We start from the raw sequence: 16799 nt of genomic DNA, 5'->3' as shown, positions 1-16799 counted from the left end.
TCAGCTGAGCTGGAGACTGGGCTTGTGCCTGAGCCTGAATCTGTGGGACCTGCACCTGAGCAGCCTGCTGCTGCTGCTGCCTCAGAAGCTGGAAGTGAGCAGGGGTGATTGTTTTGCCGGACAGCTGGACTGTTGGTGTAGCTGTGAATAAAGAAAAAACAAAATGCTCTGAAGAAAGATTTTCAAGATTCAGTTTAAATTCACTGATTTCACCTGAAAAGCCAAGCTGTTAAATGCATATTTTCTGCTCCAGCACAGTTTGTGGACTAACTACAAATAACAACGCATTAGCACAAACATGATGTAAAAGCAGAGTAAATAATAAAATATATGCTCCTTTCTTCACAATGACGATTGTGAACAGTGAGCCAGTCAATTCTAATATTTTACTGCTGGATTATTAATAATCATTTTTAATTGTAATGCCTAGGGGCCAAGCAGCTCTCTACTGCAACACTGTATCCAGAAATACTGGACAAATATGTAATCTGAGCACCAATGATAAAGCAAGTTAAAAAATGATAGCACCGTTTAATTGTGCTGCCAACAAATCCAGACTTTCAATATTGTGGAGCTATGGTCGTCAAGCAACCTGCAGAAATTCTGGGGCCCTTTATGTACCCTTGGAAAAAATCCCTAAACACAAAATTATTACCTGGTGTAACTTGAGTCACCAAAGATCTTGTCTGGGTCTGCACAGGTGTTAAGTTTGTAGTTACAACTGCTGATGCTGTCACTGATGTTACTGCACGAACTCCCTGGGTAGATGCTATAGTCACCAGTTCTGTGGAAGCAGCAGGAGCTGCCGCAGTTCGCTGCTGGGTATGTACCACTTGTGCAGTTGCAGTGCCTCCCGAAGTCTGAAAAGGAACAAAGTCATTATTTCTCACAGTTTCCATACCTGATATAAGGCTATGGAACCTTCTGGAAACTTTAGAATTTCCTTCTGGAAATTTTAGAAACAAGCATCAACAGTGCAAAAGCACTGCAAAAGCAAAGAAGGTCCAAAGCTTTCAACACACCTATCTGTTAGAATCATAGAATCACTTTGGTTGGAAAAGACCTTTAAGATCATCGAGTCCAACCTTTAACCTAACCCTGTCATCCCAAAGGACACATCTCATAATCGGCATCTGGTTAAATCTTTTTCAAACAGGCCGATCACCAAACCCGTAACTACATTTACAGAAATTTGATTTTACTGCCTTTCCATTTTTTGCCTTATCTTCCACAGCCTTACACCATTGAAATAATAATAAAAGTCATAATTAACAAAGCACAAAACAGTTACAGGCTGGAAATGATAATGACACATTGCCTATGACAGCACTCATCTATGAACTATTTTTAACAGTACTGCCTATTAGGCACTTTTTTCTGATAAACCGTTCCAGTGTGTTCTGACATTTTGGTAAGGGAAGAGTGGTTTGATACAGAATCACAGAATGCACATGAAATGTGCAAGAAGCAGAGTTTCTGATAACACAGAAAGCTAAAGAAGAAAACAGATACACTGATAAAACATGCAACCAAGATCAGTCCAGGGACACAACTAGTGATGCGATCTACTCACAGCCAATGTTCCAGGTATAACAGGTGAAGCCAGACGTTTATTGATGGGCTGGAAGGTAGCAGCAGGGACTCCAGCAACAGTATTCACTATGACATTTCCACTCACTGTAGCTGAAAGCAAGCCAGGATTAAATGTGAGATTCTAAAAATGAAAATCCAAACGTCCTATCATCTCCAATGCCTAATTATAAAGTCTTCTTACCAGTCTGTATACTTGTCCCCGTAACTGCTGTTTTGATTGTGCCCGCCTATTTAGAAGACAATTGAGGTAACAGTTCAGAAAAACGATAAAAGAAAACTGAATATAGCTCTTACGCTACTACGCTGTTTAACACAACGCTGTAGTCCAGAAGTGACAGAATAAGAAAAATGCAGTAAAATGCACAGATACTTCTGCAGCAGTTCATTCATTTTACATCTCAACAACAACTGATGTATATATTGGGATTCTGCCACACTAATGAGCAATTGGAGACCAGTCAAATGTTTGGTAAATACTGGTCGTTTGACATCCTTGTTAGCAGAAGAAGGGAGCAATACATTACTCTGGCGCACCACAGACAACCACTTGTACGTGAACATCACTGAGCAGCAGATACACAGCAACACTTATGGGTCAGAACCCATCCTCTGTCTCTTTCTGTAAAACCTGTAGTATTCTTGCCCTTCAACAAGCAAAATAAAATCACTGCTGCCTGCACACATTAGTATGCAAACTGGACTGGCTCCAAAAACAAAAGCCCCAGACCTGTCATCAGACTCATTAAAACAGACTCTAGATTTAAGGAAGCCATGAAAACTTTGCACAGATTTGCAATAAAACAACCATGATAGGTCCTGTAGGATGCAACGTTCCACTCGCCTTACAAAGGTTAATAAAGCTTTGTTTTTTAAGCTACTTTAACAGAGTAGCTTTTACAGCTACATTCTCTTTAATTGTCTAAGTTCTCTATATAACACTGCTCACTGACTGTGTAAATGTGTCTGCTCAGACTTTGATTAAATTAAAGTCTAAACTGAAAAAGGCAACAAATCTTTGCAAAGGATATGGTGTTTTTCCACCTCAGAATGCCAAGACCTATTGCTATAATGGTATGAACACAGTCTTAATAAATGAGCAAAAATGCCCAGCATACTCAGGAAAAAAAAAAAAAAAAAAGAAAGAAAGAAAAAGTTTTTATCTTACTACACTGAACTAAAATTCACACTTGCCAGAGAAAGTAAAACACACAAATACGGTACACACAGAAGAACTGAAGTTACTACATCAGAGGCACCAAGCTCTCCCTTTCTTACCAATACTGCTGTGTTGGCCACAGTAGTTACTGCAGTCTGCACTACTGCCTGTGGCTGCTGAACTACCTGTGCCTGAGCCTGCGGCTGAGGTTGGGCTTGCGCTTGCTGGACAGCTGGTTGCTGAGCTTGCTGCTGGCCAGCTTGCTGCTGCTGAGGCTGCGGACCTGCCTGTTGCTGTGCCCTCTGCTGTTCAGCCAAAGCCTAGGAAATCAAAGTGTGAGCTTCATAGTCTTCAAAACAGTGCACGTAACGACCAGGATGTATTTTTAAAAAAACAAAACAACAAACAAAACCCCTTTAATTGTAAGCCTGTAATTTATATGTGTGCAGAAGACAGTATACAAATCTGTCTTCACTGTAACTCTAAGTTACATGACCTAAATAGTTTCAAACTACAAGCTACAGTCATGGTTGTATAGCTTGGAGCATAGCACAACAAGCAATTCACCATGAACAAGCAAGGGCAAGTATCTTTTTCTGAGTAACATAAGAAAGGAGGCTACAGAACAGTCAAAAATAAAACAAGATTTTTACAAGGTTTTAGCATGTTTTCCAAAAAGATGCTTCTGTGAGTATGAGTGTGACATACAGGCCCAAGGAAAGGTTCTACTTTGGACCTTGCATATCTAAACCCTAGTACGTGAACAATTTGCAGCTGCCCATAACACCTACTGCACCACCAAACTTCTCCCAGCAGGCAGCTTTTCTCGTACTTCCTCTGTTGTCTAATTTTTTAATTACTGCAGCCATATGTACAGCTGAGATGGAGACTGTACCTTTTTCTCTTTTGCAATACGTTCTGCTCGGAGGGATGCAACTTGAATTGGAGGAAGTGGCTTATCATAATTGATTCCACTAGAAAGAATGGTAAGACAAACCACACAATCGTTAAAAATAAATAACAGAAAGTTAAAAAAGAAAATAAAAAAGCACTTCTATGCAATTCGTAACTCCTTTCAGACAGAAAGTGCTCACCTTTCTGCAAGCACTGATGCATGCTTTGGATTCTTCTGGAAAGGATTCATGCCAAGTCTGAAATTGAGCAAAACTGTATTACTGGAGACAGAAAAAACTCAAAAAAAGTATTTAATTTCACATGTTTTAGTGGATGACACCGCCGTTTTGGTGAATTTTTCATGATATTCCCACCAGTACTGGAGCCTGCATACAGATAGACATTTTAAGAAAGACTCAGAGTAAATATTACATGAATACAGAAAAAGTTACTGCAGGAATATGCATAGAAAACAATGCACTACTAAACAGCACAGACATCAAAATGTTTACAACTCAGGCAAATGGAAAGTGTAGTTTATAAAGTAGATTAAACAAAAAACAACTAACTGCTCTTCTGCTCTTAATCACTCAAAAACAAATTCATGCAGTGAGTATGAGCTAACCCAAACACATGAAATATGAAGGTGTTCCAATAACAGAAGGCCAGGACGCAAGGGAAGAGACCAAGAACAGAGAAACAAAACAGCAGTTTGAAACAGAGCGTAAAATGACTCTCAGTTGCAAGAGCAATTCCGAATACAGTTTCCAGGAGATCCGGGGTGACAGGGAGATGGAATGATCCCAGTTAAACTTACAGAGGTTTGATAGGTGGACTTCTTTTCCCTGCAATCATTTTCATCATCTCAAAATGATTAGTATAAAGTTGTGTGTGGGTGGCACCCTCATCTTGAGCATAGATCTGATTGGTACGAAGTGGGCGACTGTTTTTAGTCTAAAAAATGAAAACAAACCAATTTTCAATTGCAAACACACCGACATAGTGTTTTGTCTATGTATAAACACATGGTGCACTTGTAGATTATTTAAAAACGTACTCCAACATATCTATCACAGACTGGTTTCTGCCTCGTGTCACTGATAACTTACTGTTACACAAAACTCTATGGGAAATGTATAAAGAAAGAGCAAAATAATGAGCAGTTCTCACGGTCACACTGGCATCAGCACTTGGGGACATACAAAATGGCAAACTCTAATTTGAAAAAAAAAAAAAAAAAATCTTTGCTTTAGTTTAGATTTTGCAAGTTTAATTCAGTACCCAAACCAAGAGCCCATTAGTTTATAGTTATGCATAGCGCACACATAACATAATAAAACCATCACTGCACTGCTCTCTCAACAAAGCTAGGTTAACATCCAACACACCATGCCATTCTAACACTTGGCTTCTCCTAAGCAGAAACTGCCAGTCAGGGACAAACCTGCTTATTAGTCAGAGAATGGGACTACAGTCAGAAGTTCTAGATTCTCTGCCCAGTTCTGTCACTAAATTGCTGTATGGCTTGGAAGAAGTTGTTTATAATCATGGAATTTATTTTTATTTCTGTAGCATACTATCATCCTTGTTTACTAAACGGTGCTTCAAGCATTAAATTCCCTATATATCTGTAATCCACTTAGACCCTAGCATGAAGTACATTCTTACAGATCTTAAGTACCATCGTAATAATCAGGATAAGTTACATGGTGGTTGTTAGGTGGAAAAATACCCACTACAGTTTAAGTGAAATCAAAAACTCCTTGCATGATTTAAAATTTATCTACCAAATCCAAAAGCTGAAGTCTGGTGTCAATCCACTGTATCAACAAAGAAAGGAAAAATAAATTTGGAATTTTAATTGATGTTTCAAAACTCAATGAGCACTCAACATGGATCTCATATGAATTATCTGCCCACCTCCATTGCTGCTAAATACCACAGTGTCTAGATTTGATTTTGAAAGAATACCAATGCACACCTTATAAATACTTTTTGTCTTCTTTTTAGGATTAGCTTCGTACATTAGCTGTAAAATAAGAAGGAAAGTTAGATGATCTTTTGTGGAAGATTTTGTTCAGGTGCTTTTTCTTTTCAAAGAAATCACATAAAATAAGTGGAAATCCTGATGAGGATAATTTTATAATCTTTTAAAAGTTATTTATTTACACTGTTGAAACATTTAACAAAAAACAAGTGTTTACGGAGATAAGGAAAAAAAAACTAGAAACTTAAGGTAAAAAAAGACGCATCATTCTATGTAAACTCACCTTTCCCTCTTCCCTTGGAATAATGACATTTTCGTATCTGTTTCGGCATTGTTTTGGTGAGCGATAGACTCTGCTGCATGAGTTAACAACATCACTAACAAGGTCCCAATTGGGAGTGTGTGCTGGCGATACAACAGCAAGATTTAAAGGAAGCTCCAGCAGCTGCTTCACTGCCTACAATAGATAAAGTACAAAAACTTCAGATGACAAATAATTCCAGTCTTCCAAACCCACCCTCAACCGTGTGTGCCCACACACTATTACTACAGCGATACAGATAGCTTAGGGCTCAGGCTATGGGTTCTCCTACATTCAGAGAGAATAAATAAGCATAAAATGCTATTCATAGAATCATAGAATTGTTTAGGTTGGAAAAGACCTTTAAGATCATTAAGTCCAACCGTTACGTATTATGCAGACTGATGTGCAAGAAAACACTTGGGAAATTGGTATAAGAGGAACAGAGAGCTGACATTCAAGTGCTGCTCTCTTCTCAAAGGTGGGGAGAACTTTAGCTGCATTATCTAATGTTCAGCCAGCACAACTAACGTGGAACGTAACAGTAAGTGGTCTCTACAACAAAAATGGGACTTAATCACCCATTCTGTCATTTAACCTTTAATCCATCCTTAGGGGAACACGAATGATAGGCAATCTGTTCTGAGTTATGTCAGCAAAATGCCAAACTAGCCACTAAGAATGAGAAATAGCCTTGAAAAGATAAAGTGCAGAAAAAGCCATTTCTGAAATTAGAAGCAAAAATAAAATAAATAATAACAGCAGAAAGTGCAGGTATCATCTGACCTGCAGAAGTGCCCAGTCTTCACTAATCAACCACTCTGGATTATCCTGTCCAGCCTCAGCAGCTGGTTTGACAAGAGTCGGCAAAGGCTTTGCAAACTGCGTTTGTTGTTTCAATAAGATGTTTTTCTTTTGCTCTTTGCCCTCTCGGCGCATTTTCAACATTCCTGGAGTTGCTCGATCAAAAAGTGAACGAGGTGGAATAACTGTCTCTCCATGACGTTGCTTCTTCTTCCTACCTGCAGCTAACAGGAAAAAAAAAAAAAATTCTTGGTAAATAGTTACTATCATTCTTTGATTCTTCTGCTATTTATAGCTGCAAAATGCTCTTACATGTGTACAGAGTACTCCCTGCTGCCTCCTGAAAGTGTACTGTCAGTAACCAAATAGAGCCTGCTATGAAGTAAGATCAGTCTTGACCTAACTCACATAGCAGAATGCCCGATTTCTAAAATTGTCTCTTTAAAAACACTTATATGTCTAAATAGAAAGACATGCCATAAGAACTGGGGCATCCAGTGATTCTATTGCTTCAAGACCTCGGTGAGACAAGAATTTTCATCTCTTCAAACCTGCAAATTTGATCTTTACTGCACTAGACATGTAGGAGGTATGAAAAATCCCCTGATTTTTTTTAACTTTCAGCAATAAATCTCAGAACAGTTTTGAACAAACATTTACCAGATGGATCTGTTTTGTGTCGTTTACGTTCCTTCCTGACATACACTGGAGGCAACTTTGATTCTGGAATAGGGGTGGTATCATACATCAGGCACATAACAGAATCAATGTAGATATCATTGTCGTCCTGAGGTGGAGTGGGAGGAGTCCAAAGCTGCACAGAACAGAATTTGTAGTTACTGCAATATTAACTCTCCACGGATCTTTATGTTTCAGAAAATAAGAAGCCTATTTAGGTTGCCTAGTGTCACTTTTACTTACTGGCATTATTTCAGTTTGTCCATCTGGACCTTCATAGACATATTCCTACACAGCAAAAAGAGAATACAGTTCAAATGATGTAACTGAACCCTGAAGGAAAAGGTATTCTCAGAATAACTTAAGAAATACACTCTTTAGAAAAACAAGACTAATCAGGATCATACTTTGTTGTACGCATCCTCCCGAGTGTACGTTAGCAGTTCCTCTTCATCCTCCCAAAGCATTTTTTGCTCTTTTTCCTTCAACTCCTTCATATGCTGGACTTCCCATGCTTTCTTTGCAGTTCTCAATTCCACCTAGATGAAAGCCAGACTCCTTATAAACTTTATGCAGTAACAGACACTGGATTAAAAGTTATCGATTTGTATTTTTATGGACAAATTTTTTGAACTTTGACACTTTACACGCACAGAAATCTTATAGCTATTTCTTAACAGATACTTTCACAATCATTTAGAAGAGATTTTATGGTCTCTGTTGAGGGTCTTTAAGCCCTCAAAATAAAGCAAATGAGAATTTCAGTTAAACCACGAAGACAACCAGAACACAGCTCCTTTACCCAAATAAGCAGGCGCACTGAAATAAATGCATTTTTCCCCCCCACTTTCAATGGAGTACAACAAATATTTGCTGAGCTGTGCTGAAGAATGTCGTTCCCATTTTATAAAAAAGAAATTAACCTGCTTAAACCAAGAGAATCCCAAAATAATAAGCTCTAAGGCATTCCAGTGTTCATGAAGTACAGCAAGAGAAGATCTCAGAAGTGCCTCCAATACATTCCACGTCATTGGAAAACTTCCACTTCACACTGAAAACATAACCCTGCTCATACATACTGTGACAGAACAACATAGAAAAGAAATATTTGTTGTTTTACCTCATTCAACCGTGGCTCACTCTCATCAACTGAAACGTGGAAGAGCTCTAAATAATTCAAAGCATACTTCTCAATTGGAGTCAGCTGAGAGAATGTAGCAAGGAAAAAAAAAAGTTAGCATTGAGGATAATAAAAGGATATTGAGGATACCAAAAAAGTTAACTGAAGGAGAGTGTATCAACGTTCTCCTTAAAACTCATTTCCCTCTCCAATGGCTTAACATCTTAAGTCAGTAGATCTCCCACCCATTTAATGGGAGTGTCAATCCTATAACCAACAAAGTTGTTTTAAGGCCAGACTGCAAAGAAATCAAAATATTTGAACTAAACATTACTTTTTAACCAAATATTCATGGGAAGTCATAGTACCTGATCCACAACAGCAACTAACTCCTGCAGCTGTGAGGGCTCTTCTTTGTATTTTGTCTCGCAGAGCTCTGAGATTAAAGGTTCAATGCTTGACTCGGGTCCTATTTCTTGTATGTAATCATTTGACTCCTCATCCTCTTGTTCAATACTGTTGAGGGCCTTTCAGAAAGACATATGTTAAAAAGAACGAAGACTTCAAAAATATGGAAAGAAACCCCATAAGAAGTTCACTGAAATCCAACACACATTTCTGGAACAAGTCTCTGTTGAGGCAAGAGAAGCAGTCCCCAGAAAGTATACAGCTCAGCTGTGGGCTTTTGGAAGTTTTGTTACAAGGAAAATGACAAAAAAACCCATAAAACTACCAGAAAGAGAGATTGACAGAATTTACCCAAATTAAAAAAAGATAAGGCAGCTGTTTAACACTAATGTTGCACAGCTGTATTTTTAATGTAAGTGTTAATAATTACCTCTATGAATGGTCTTGCAACTTTAGCTGAAATATTTTCTGCTGGAGATGGCTCTTGAGAAAGTACTACAAATTCTTCTGCTTTCACTCTAAATCCAGAATCCTCCATAGGAGAATGAACCTCAAACAATTCCTGAATCGTTTGCTTGGTAAGTAGAAATAAAAATAAATAAATAAATGATTTTTTTTTTTAAAAAAAAAGATAGAAGTACATTCAATTTTTCAGGACCATTCTATTTTTTATATAACTGAATTAGCTCAGGTTCAAATGACCTTATAAACTATGGACTGACTAAAGAAAAAATAAACTTTTATCTATGCTTTCTGGAAAATTGTCCATTTTCTCTTCTGTAATTTTCTCTTGTAAGGCTACAGAATAGAATATGCCCACCACCTCATCCTGCACCACCATATTAGGAGTGCCAGAAGGGGCTGGACAAGCTTCACCAGTGCTGTCACTGTCTTCTACATCTTCAGAGCAGCAACTGAGAGCCTCTCTCACTAAATACTATTTCCTATTTTTAAAGTTGTTGAAACCTTCACCCTTACAAGTTCTGCAGAATTTTGCAGCAGGGTGCAAGAAACCAGAATATACTGTCACATAGGTGATGCCGGTGTGTCACTATGAAAGTAACGGAACAAAAGCAGATGGACAGTATTTGGTAGAATGTGTCCCTAACACCTAGGGTCCAAGCAATCATGAAATTATATATGCTTACCTATCAATTCTAGCCCAAACAGATTTCTACTAAACTGTTATTAAACACTGCAACACAGATGCTTGAGTTTATTAAACACTGCAACACTGCAGGTGTTTGAACATACTTTGAATATTAACTTACCTGTGTTAAAAAGGCCATTGAATAGTCATTTCCCTGAGCAGCTACTTCTCTGATCAAGTCCTTTGTGCCATTTTTCAAAAGCTTCTCTTCTACAGAATTACCACTGACAAGCCTAAAAAAAAAAAAGGAAAAAGAATAGAAAAGAAATCTGGTAAGTCGTTTCCAAAAAAGCTTTCAGAAACAAAAAGAGAAGTTGCCCTTAGAGAATAACACTGAACTCCTAAAATGTTGTGGTTTGTGGGGTTTCTTTTTTTAGTTCTGGTACAGGCCCAGAACAAAACACATATTACCACCTCTACTTTAAAGTCTTCTTTCAACAATTAGTATAATTAAAAAAAAAAAACAACCACAAACCACACCTCACTTAAAAAATTCCATGTAAACTAACAGACAAAACCCATGCAGGTATGAATCATTAATTTGGTGTTAAGATCACAGTTTCATATCATAACCTGGCATCTTTTTTATTGAAGTGAGGTGAAGTTTTCAGCACCGTTTCCACTTTATTTCAGATCATATAGAGGAGCACTATCTGAATTAACCTTAAAGCATGTTAAAGACCGGTCTTTGATCTGTAACCATCACCTGTATATATGGATATCTTTACATCTCCCAATTCTGTCACACCATTCCTGAGCTTTTGCATCCATCACTGGGTTTAGATCATTGTCATAGAACACAACGGTGTCTGCCTCAACAAGATTGACTCCAGTGGAACGACTGTGAGAGGAAAGGATGGCACAGAAAATGCGCTTGTCTTTGTTGAAAATTTTCATCAGCTCCTACATAAATGGAATAAAAGCAAGGAGTAAGTAAACCATACACCAAAACAAAATACCAAACCAAATTCACTACAGCCTAATTAAAAACAGACAAAAACAACTCAAGTGGTTCAAAATGACTAAGAAACAAGGCAAACTTCCTTCTCCTGCTGTAGCATATAAAATCCCAAGCAGCATAGATTGCTGTACCAGTGGACAACTGTTAGGGCAAACTTACCTGCCGTTGTTCATGGTTAGCATATTCATCAATCCTCACAAACGTGAGGAAATGGAAATTCAGGAACAATTCCAGTATGTCCAACATCAGAATCATCTGTGACAAAATCAGTACGCGGCGCCCTTCAGATTTCAACTTTTGAAGCAAGACAGCAAGAGCTTCTAATTTACCTGTATTTCAAACAAAAAAAAAAAACGATAATGGTTTTATATAGAAATTCCATTCAGGAAGTTACTGAAATGTTATCACCAAATGCCCTCCTTTACCTGAGTCATACTGCACCAGCCGGAGGTCAGGGAACTGTAGCAAGTGAGGAGTTGTAATCTGTTGCAACTGATGCAAGTGTGGAGCTGCCTTCTGCTTAAGACTGTGCTTAAGGAGTTTCAATCTGTGACTGTATGAAGGTGGAGGATTTGCTACATACAAACATGGGGGAGCAGCAACCGCAGCAGGCAATATGAAGAGAGCCCTGTGAAAAGCACCAAAACAAGGGAATACCAGTTTAAAAAGTTACATACAAAATGATGCAATAATTTTCAGCCTGTCAACCATGTAATTTTACACCAATATCTAACCACTTTGTTAAAGTGACTTAATGAGTGCTGCATACCTTCAAAGTGTTAACATTCCCTATCTCCCTTTATCATTTTGTGTTGTCTGCTTTGATGATAGCTTCTGTTAAGGTGTTTGCACTGTGACCACTGCATTCAGTCACTGGAGCTCAAACACAAGAAACAGCCATCATACCAAACTTATTAAAAGCAATTCAAAGAAGATTTGAGTTGTTCTGGTTGCATTGCATATTTCTAGAAAACTACAGCTATTGCTCTGCACACAATCCACTGTCAGCTTAAGCTAAACTAGCATCTGCCTGCATCTCTGTGTCTTAACTCTTGTGGGCTGGGTCCAAGAGGTACCTACTCAGAAATAAATCCAAAGCATAAGAATGTAAGCTGAAGTATGGTCAGCTGAATTTGGGCTTGAAATTAGGAATGAGGCACTGAAAACTCTTATTATAAAGATCCTAAAAGAAACAGAAGTGACTGTTATTTTTATGTTCATACTGCACATCTTTACTGCTAAATAAATCAGTCTAAACCAAACAAGCTCATGAACAGAAACAAGGTCCTAAGGCTTTTCTGAAAAGGAGTGTTTAAGAAATAACTAAGTGGTAAAGGCTTACAAGGCAGAGTCACACATTACCTGTTAACAACATCCTTTAGAGATTCTTGTTGCTGAACCAAAGTCAGGATCATTTCTTGCAATGGATTACTTGGGCCTTCAGAGGCACTTGAAGAAAGGCAACAGTTCACAAACCCAGCCCACCTCCAACTGTTGTCTTCATTAGAAGACAGCTGAGAGGGTTTTCTTTCACCAGTCAAAGAACAAACACTCAGCAAGTCTCTGCCATACATTGGGGCCCGTGAACAACGGCGCTCATTGCCAGAAAATATTCTGTCCAGGCGCTCCTTCAAAAGCCGGTTCTTTTCTTCGTATGTTTCCTTTGCCAAGAAAAGTTGAAAAAAAAAAAAACAAACCCAAAATATTTGCTGCTCATCACAATCACTTAGGAATTTGAATTTCTTTAGAATGAAGCTATCGGACTCAGAGTACCTGGTGCTTTACACCACCACCATCCTAGATTAGAACAACTACTTGGACCAATCACAACAGGTATAAATTTCAATTAAAATTTGTGAAGACTACAGCTAAATTCAATTCATATTAAAGAGTCAATTCTATCTTAGTTTACTATTTTCTTGCTTTTTTTAAAGTACATTTTCATAGTTTTGGAAATAAAAAAAAAATTACCATTTGTATTTGGGACATTTCAGTTAACACATTAATACTGATAAGGTGCAGGTTCTTGCACAGTTTAACATATACTTCATGTTTCCCTATGCTTTATAGGTCTCTTGAGTATCTTTTCTAAAAGCTTGTTAAGATTGAAAATCTATAAAAATTTGCCCAATTGCCTTTGTGTTCAAAACATGCAGAAAATCTTAGGTTTCCTTTATTTATGCATTACTACATAATTATGAAATACTGCAGTTATAAGAACCTGTCTGCTATCACAGCACAAGAAAGGTCTTAGCTGCTTTTATAGACCAGAATTTATTTTAAACTACGGATTATAGATGAAAATGCATCAGATATGTCAACACTGACAAAAGTTGGGCTTTTTACCTAATTTGTAATCATCAAAGTTCTTAGTTAATTCCAGCCTTGTAAATTGTAGCTTCTGACTACTACATGGCTATTACGACTACCAATCCTGAAAAGTTGTGTTTCCGTAAGAAAATAAAAATTAAGTACCTGCGATTGTCCATGTGTAGGTCCTGGTTTTAACGCTGCTCCCATGTCACCAGATGACAAATTAGTAACTGGAGTTCTACCTGGAATACAAACTGAGGATAAACCTTGTGTTTATATATTTATTCTTCTGAAGATTGGTTTCATTTATTATTTTCAATAAGGAGACATTTCATAGCTGTAACACATCATAATTGCAGACAAAGTTTTAGTCTACGTGTCCATTGGGTATTGCAAATTTGTACTTTGTTACACATCAGATATCTGACAGATATTTACACCAACTGTTTTCAGAAAAATCCAAGACAGATCAATGGAATTTTACTTTGCTTTGCACAAATACCTGCTGCATTCGTAGTTTATTCAAAATGTCACATTTAGAGTGATAGGTATTAACATTTAGATGTTATACTTTAAATCGGGAAAAGATATTCTAATTTATCCTAAATAAATCATCTAAAATTCTTCAGAAAACATATGAATTCAGTATATCTACAAGTTGATGAAACTGTATGATGGAATCTGACAGTAGCATTCTTGTGAATCCAGCTGTTAGCAGATGTTTTCCCAGGCAGCTAACCACCCTACGAGAACACTACACACAAGTAAACTAATTGAAACTACAGTAATACCCCTATGTACTAGCAGACTACAGACACTGTGTAGTCGTTATTTTCTTGATAGGATACATAGGTTTCTATCTCAGCCAAAATGCATCACTCATCAGCACTAATTATTTGCACTAGAAAAGCAGCACAACCCTCCACTAGTCACTGTGAAACTGTATTTAGTGGCGAGTCAATACGCCCATGAAGAATTACATTCAAGTTAACAAGCAGGTGCTAGCCCTTACATTAAGAAAAATAGACTCCAAGGAGTCTGTAGAGGTGTAAGCTTTGCCTTTCTGCATTTTTATTACAAACAAGCTAATATAGATAGTCAGTATAAATCCAATTTTACTACACAGCTACACATAAGCCCAGCAATGATAGTTTCCGATCACCCAAAGCAATGTGATTTATTTGGCATTTTATCCAAAATCCAGAAAGTCAAAATGAGTATTTTCAATATGCTTTACATCTTCCTCCAAAGATGAACAGCCAAAATAATGTTTTCTTTTACCAATTGGAAACAGTACTTTAGTTATTATTGCTTTTAATGGAGCTCTCCTTTTACCACCATGAGAGTAGTAACATGTAAATTTTGGTAGAAATCTTACATCAATTTTCATTCTGAACTGTGGCCACATTAGGAGTACCTGTAATGTAATCAGAGCTAGAGAGTGAAACATTTGAGCCACAGATCTTCCAAACTATGACAGAAATCCATTACCTCCCAGCAACTGGGAGGCTGTTGATGCTTCCTCTCCCCTTTTTACAATGAGATGCTTACTCTTGAGAAAGTCAAAATATGAACTTCAAGGGCACATTAATACATCAAAAAGGAGCCGTAAACAGCCTGTTTTGAGGAAACGGTTTATATCCAGAGAAAATTATAGCAGATGGCCATTTCCAGGAAGGAACTCCTAGCATTGCATTTATCATCATTTAATAATCTGCTGTTTTGTTGTAAATGCATCTTAGACAGCAATTTCTCTATTGTTTTTCATCTTGTGTTTTTAAGCAAGGAACTGATCACATTTGCAGCAAAGCACCCAAACACCTAAGCAATATTGGCAGAGAGAAAGGGAGAACAGCAGCTTGATTAGATAGGGAAGCAAAGAAAATTAGATAAAAGCAAAATCAACATGGAAAAATGGAGCGAATCGCTGGACATTCTCTGTCAGTATAAAAAATAATCACCCTGATCTTTCTTTGAAAAAAGTAACAAAGTATTTCAAACTCGCTTCAATCCACAAAAATCTGATCTAAGACACAACTTGGTAAAAAAAATCTATACATTTAATATAGTTTCAAGCTCTCCCAAGTTTATACTAAAAAATTATCCAGAATTCCAGTACACGTCACACACAAATCAGAAGGACTTGCCTCATAGCTTACCTACTTCTGAACTCAACTTACAGAATTATGATCTATAACAATTTGGAGTTATGTATCAATGTGATTTTAGTAATTGAGTGTTTAGATATAGACGTTTTTGGGCTAGAAAACCTACCTTGCTGTGTCACTGCTGTCGAAGTTGGGACACCTGCTTGATGCTGGTTTCCTAAAGCGTTCAGAGCGTTCTGAACAGTTCCCGCTTGGGAAACAGTCTGCATGACAACCGGGCCCTGAGGTCTCAAATATTGTTGACCAGGTGCTGAAACAATCTGAAGAACACTTCCTGCAAAGGAGGATTTTAAAAAAATTAGGCTGGATAGAATGGAAAAGAATAAATAGCATTCTCTGGCAAAAGATACTACTGTTACAAACTGATCATTACCATTTCACACCATGTTAAATTATCTCAGACAAGTTGATTACACCAATCTGATTTAAAGTACCATAATATCCAATAGGAGGAGAACATTTAAGTCCTCATAGAGGAGATCCACATTGTTGAAGTATCTCTCTAAATCTAGGTATTTTACATGGAATTCAGATGAAATTCAGTCAACCAAAAAAATCCTCATTTAGCGTTCCCTTTATTTATTTTACTGGCCACAGAGAATCAAGATTTCCAGGTTCTCCTGAATTTGGCAACACACGTACCACCAGCAAGGGAGATTCAAGGGCAAAATTCAGGTCAGGGTAATAGTTGGGTCTAAATTCAGAGGCTCGCCAGTCTTGAAGTATTACTTACACCATTTCAGAACAAACTAAGGACATCCTCAGTTTTGTCTGTTTCTGCTCACCAGAAATTCATCCGAAATAATGCCTCACTGTACTTTAGCTGTATTCCATACACGTGAAAACAAATTCAATAACAAAATCTTGAAATACAACACAGGAAAAAAAAGTAACAGTGTCTTTCATTTGATAGGCATTTATGTTTCAAAACAGGGCTACCTTGTTATCCCTGTCTCACGCGGAAAAGAGGTAGAGCGGAACAGTACAAGCAATAGGGATGGAAAAATCTCCTTAACATACAGCAGCAAGGAACGTGCTGCCCATATCAAAAAATGAGCATTCTAAATAATGGAAAACTCCCTGTTTTGAAATAAGTACCTTGTAACTGCAAGGGTTGCCCTGCAGTGAGCTGGCGAAGTTGACTGTGAGACAAAGTGAACTTGTTCCCTTGGAACTGCAGTGTTACAGGGGTCTCTGGCTGAGCGATTCTGCCTTGTGCTCCTGCTATAGAAGCCAGCTGGGCTATTTTTACTACCTCACCACCTG

General features: G+C 37.7%; 1 protein-coding gene across 1 annotated transcript in view; it reads right to left on the bottom strand.

The window, feature by feature from the left end:
* Position 1: 1 nt before the first annotated feature.
* The window catches only part of EP400 (E1A binding protein p400), a gene marked incomplete at its 3' end in the record, with an annotated part of 41166 nt that continues 24368 nt past the window's right edge, over positions 2 to 16799 (bottom strand). The window contains exons 23-47 of the mRNA XM_035895364.1: positions 16632 to 16796; positions 15640 to 15807; positions 13528 to 13607; positions 12415 to 12713; positions 11478 to 11680; positions 11212 to 11381; positions 10798 to 10994; positions 10213 to 10324; positions 9372 to 9515; positions 8902 to 9060; positions 8534 to 8617; positions 7821 to 7952; positions 7657 to 7701; positions 7396 to 7549; positions 6718 to 6959; positions 5914 to 6087; positions 5625 to 5672; positions 4461 to 4597; positions 3844 to 3900; positions 3645 to 3723; positions 2869 to 3069; positions 1775 to 1820; positions 1574 to 1683; positions 656 to 860; positions 2 to 141 (exon numbers count right to left, since the gene is read on the bottom strand). Coding sequence (XP_035751257.1) covers positions 2 to 141; positions 656 to 860; positions 1574 to 1683; positions 1775 to 1820; positions 2869 to 3069; positions 3645 to 3723; positions 3844 to 3900; positions 4461 to 4597; positions 5625 to 5672; positions 5914 to 6087; positions 6718 to 6959; positions 7396 to 7549; positions 7657 to 7701; positions 7821 to 7952; positions 8534 to 8617; positions 8902 to 9060; positions 9372 to 9515; positions 10213 to 10324; positions 10798 to 10994; positions 11212 to 11381; positions 11478 to 11680; positions 12415 to 12713; positions 13528 to 13607; positions 15640 to 15807; positions 16632 to 16796 — 3551 coding nt within the window. The remainder of the gene's footprint in view (positions 142 to 655; positions 861 to 1573; positions 1684 to 1774; positions 1821 to 2868; positions 3070 to 3644; positions 3724 to 3843; positions 3901 to 4460; positions 4598 to 5624; positions 5673 to 5913; positions 6088 to 6717; positions 6960 to 7395; positions 7550 to 7656; positions 7702 to 7820; positions 7953 to 8533; positions 8618 to 8901; positions 9061 to 9371; positions 9516 to 10212; positions 10325 to 10797; positions 10995 to 11211; positions 11382 to 11477; positions 11681 to 12414; positions 12714 to 13527; positions 13608 to 15639; positions 15808 to 16631; positions 16797 to 16799) is intronic.

This window comes from Egretta garzetta, unplaced genomic scaffold, assembly GCF_000687185.1.
Source record: "Egretta garzetta isolate BGI_Z169 unplaced genomic scaffold, ASM68718v1 scaffold25, whole genome shotgun sequence".
Classification (NCBI taxonomy): Eukaryota; Metazoa; Chordata; class Aves; order Pelecaniformes; family Ardeidae; genus Egretta; species Egretta garzetta.
The sequence above is the reverse complement of the archived record's forward strand: the minus strand, read 5'-3'. Positions and strand labels throughout refer to the sequence as shown.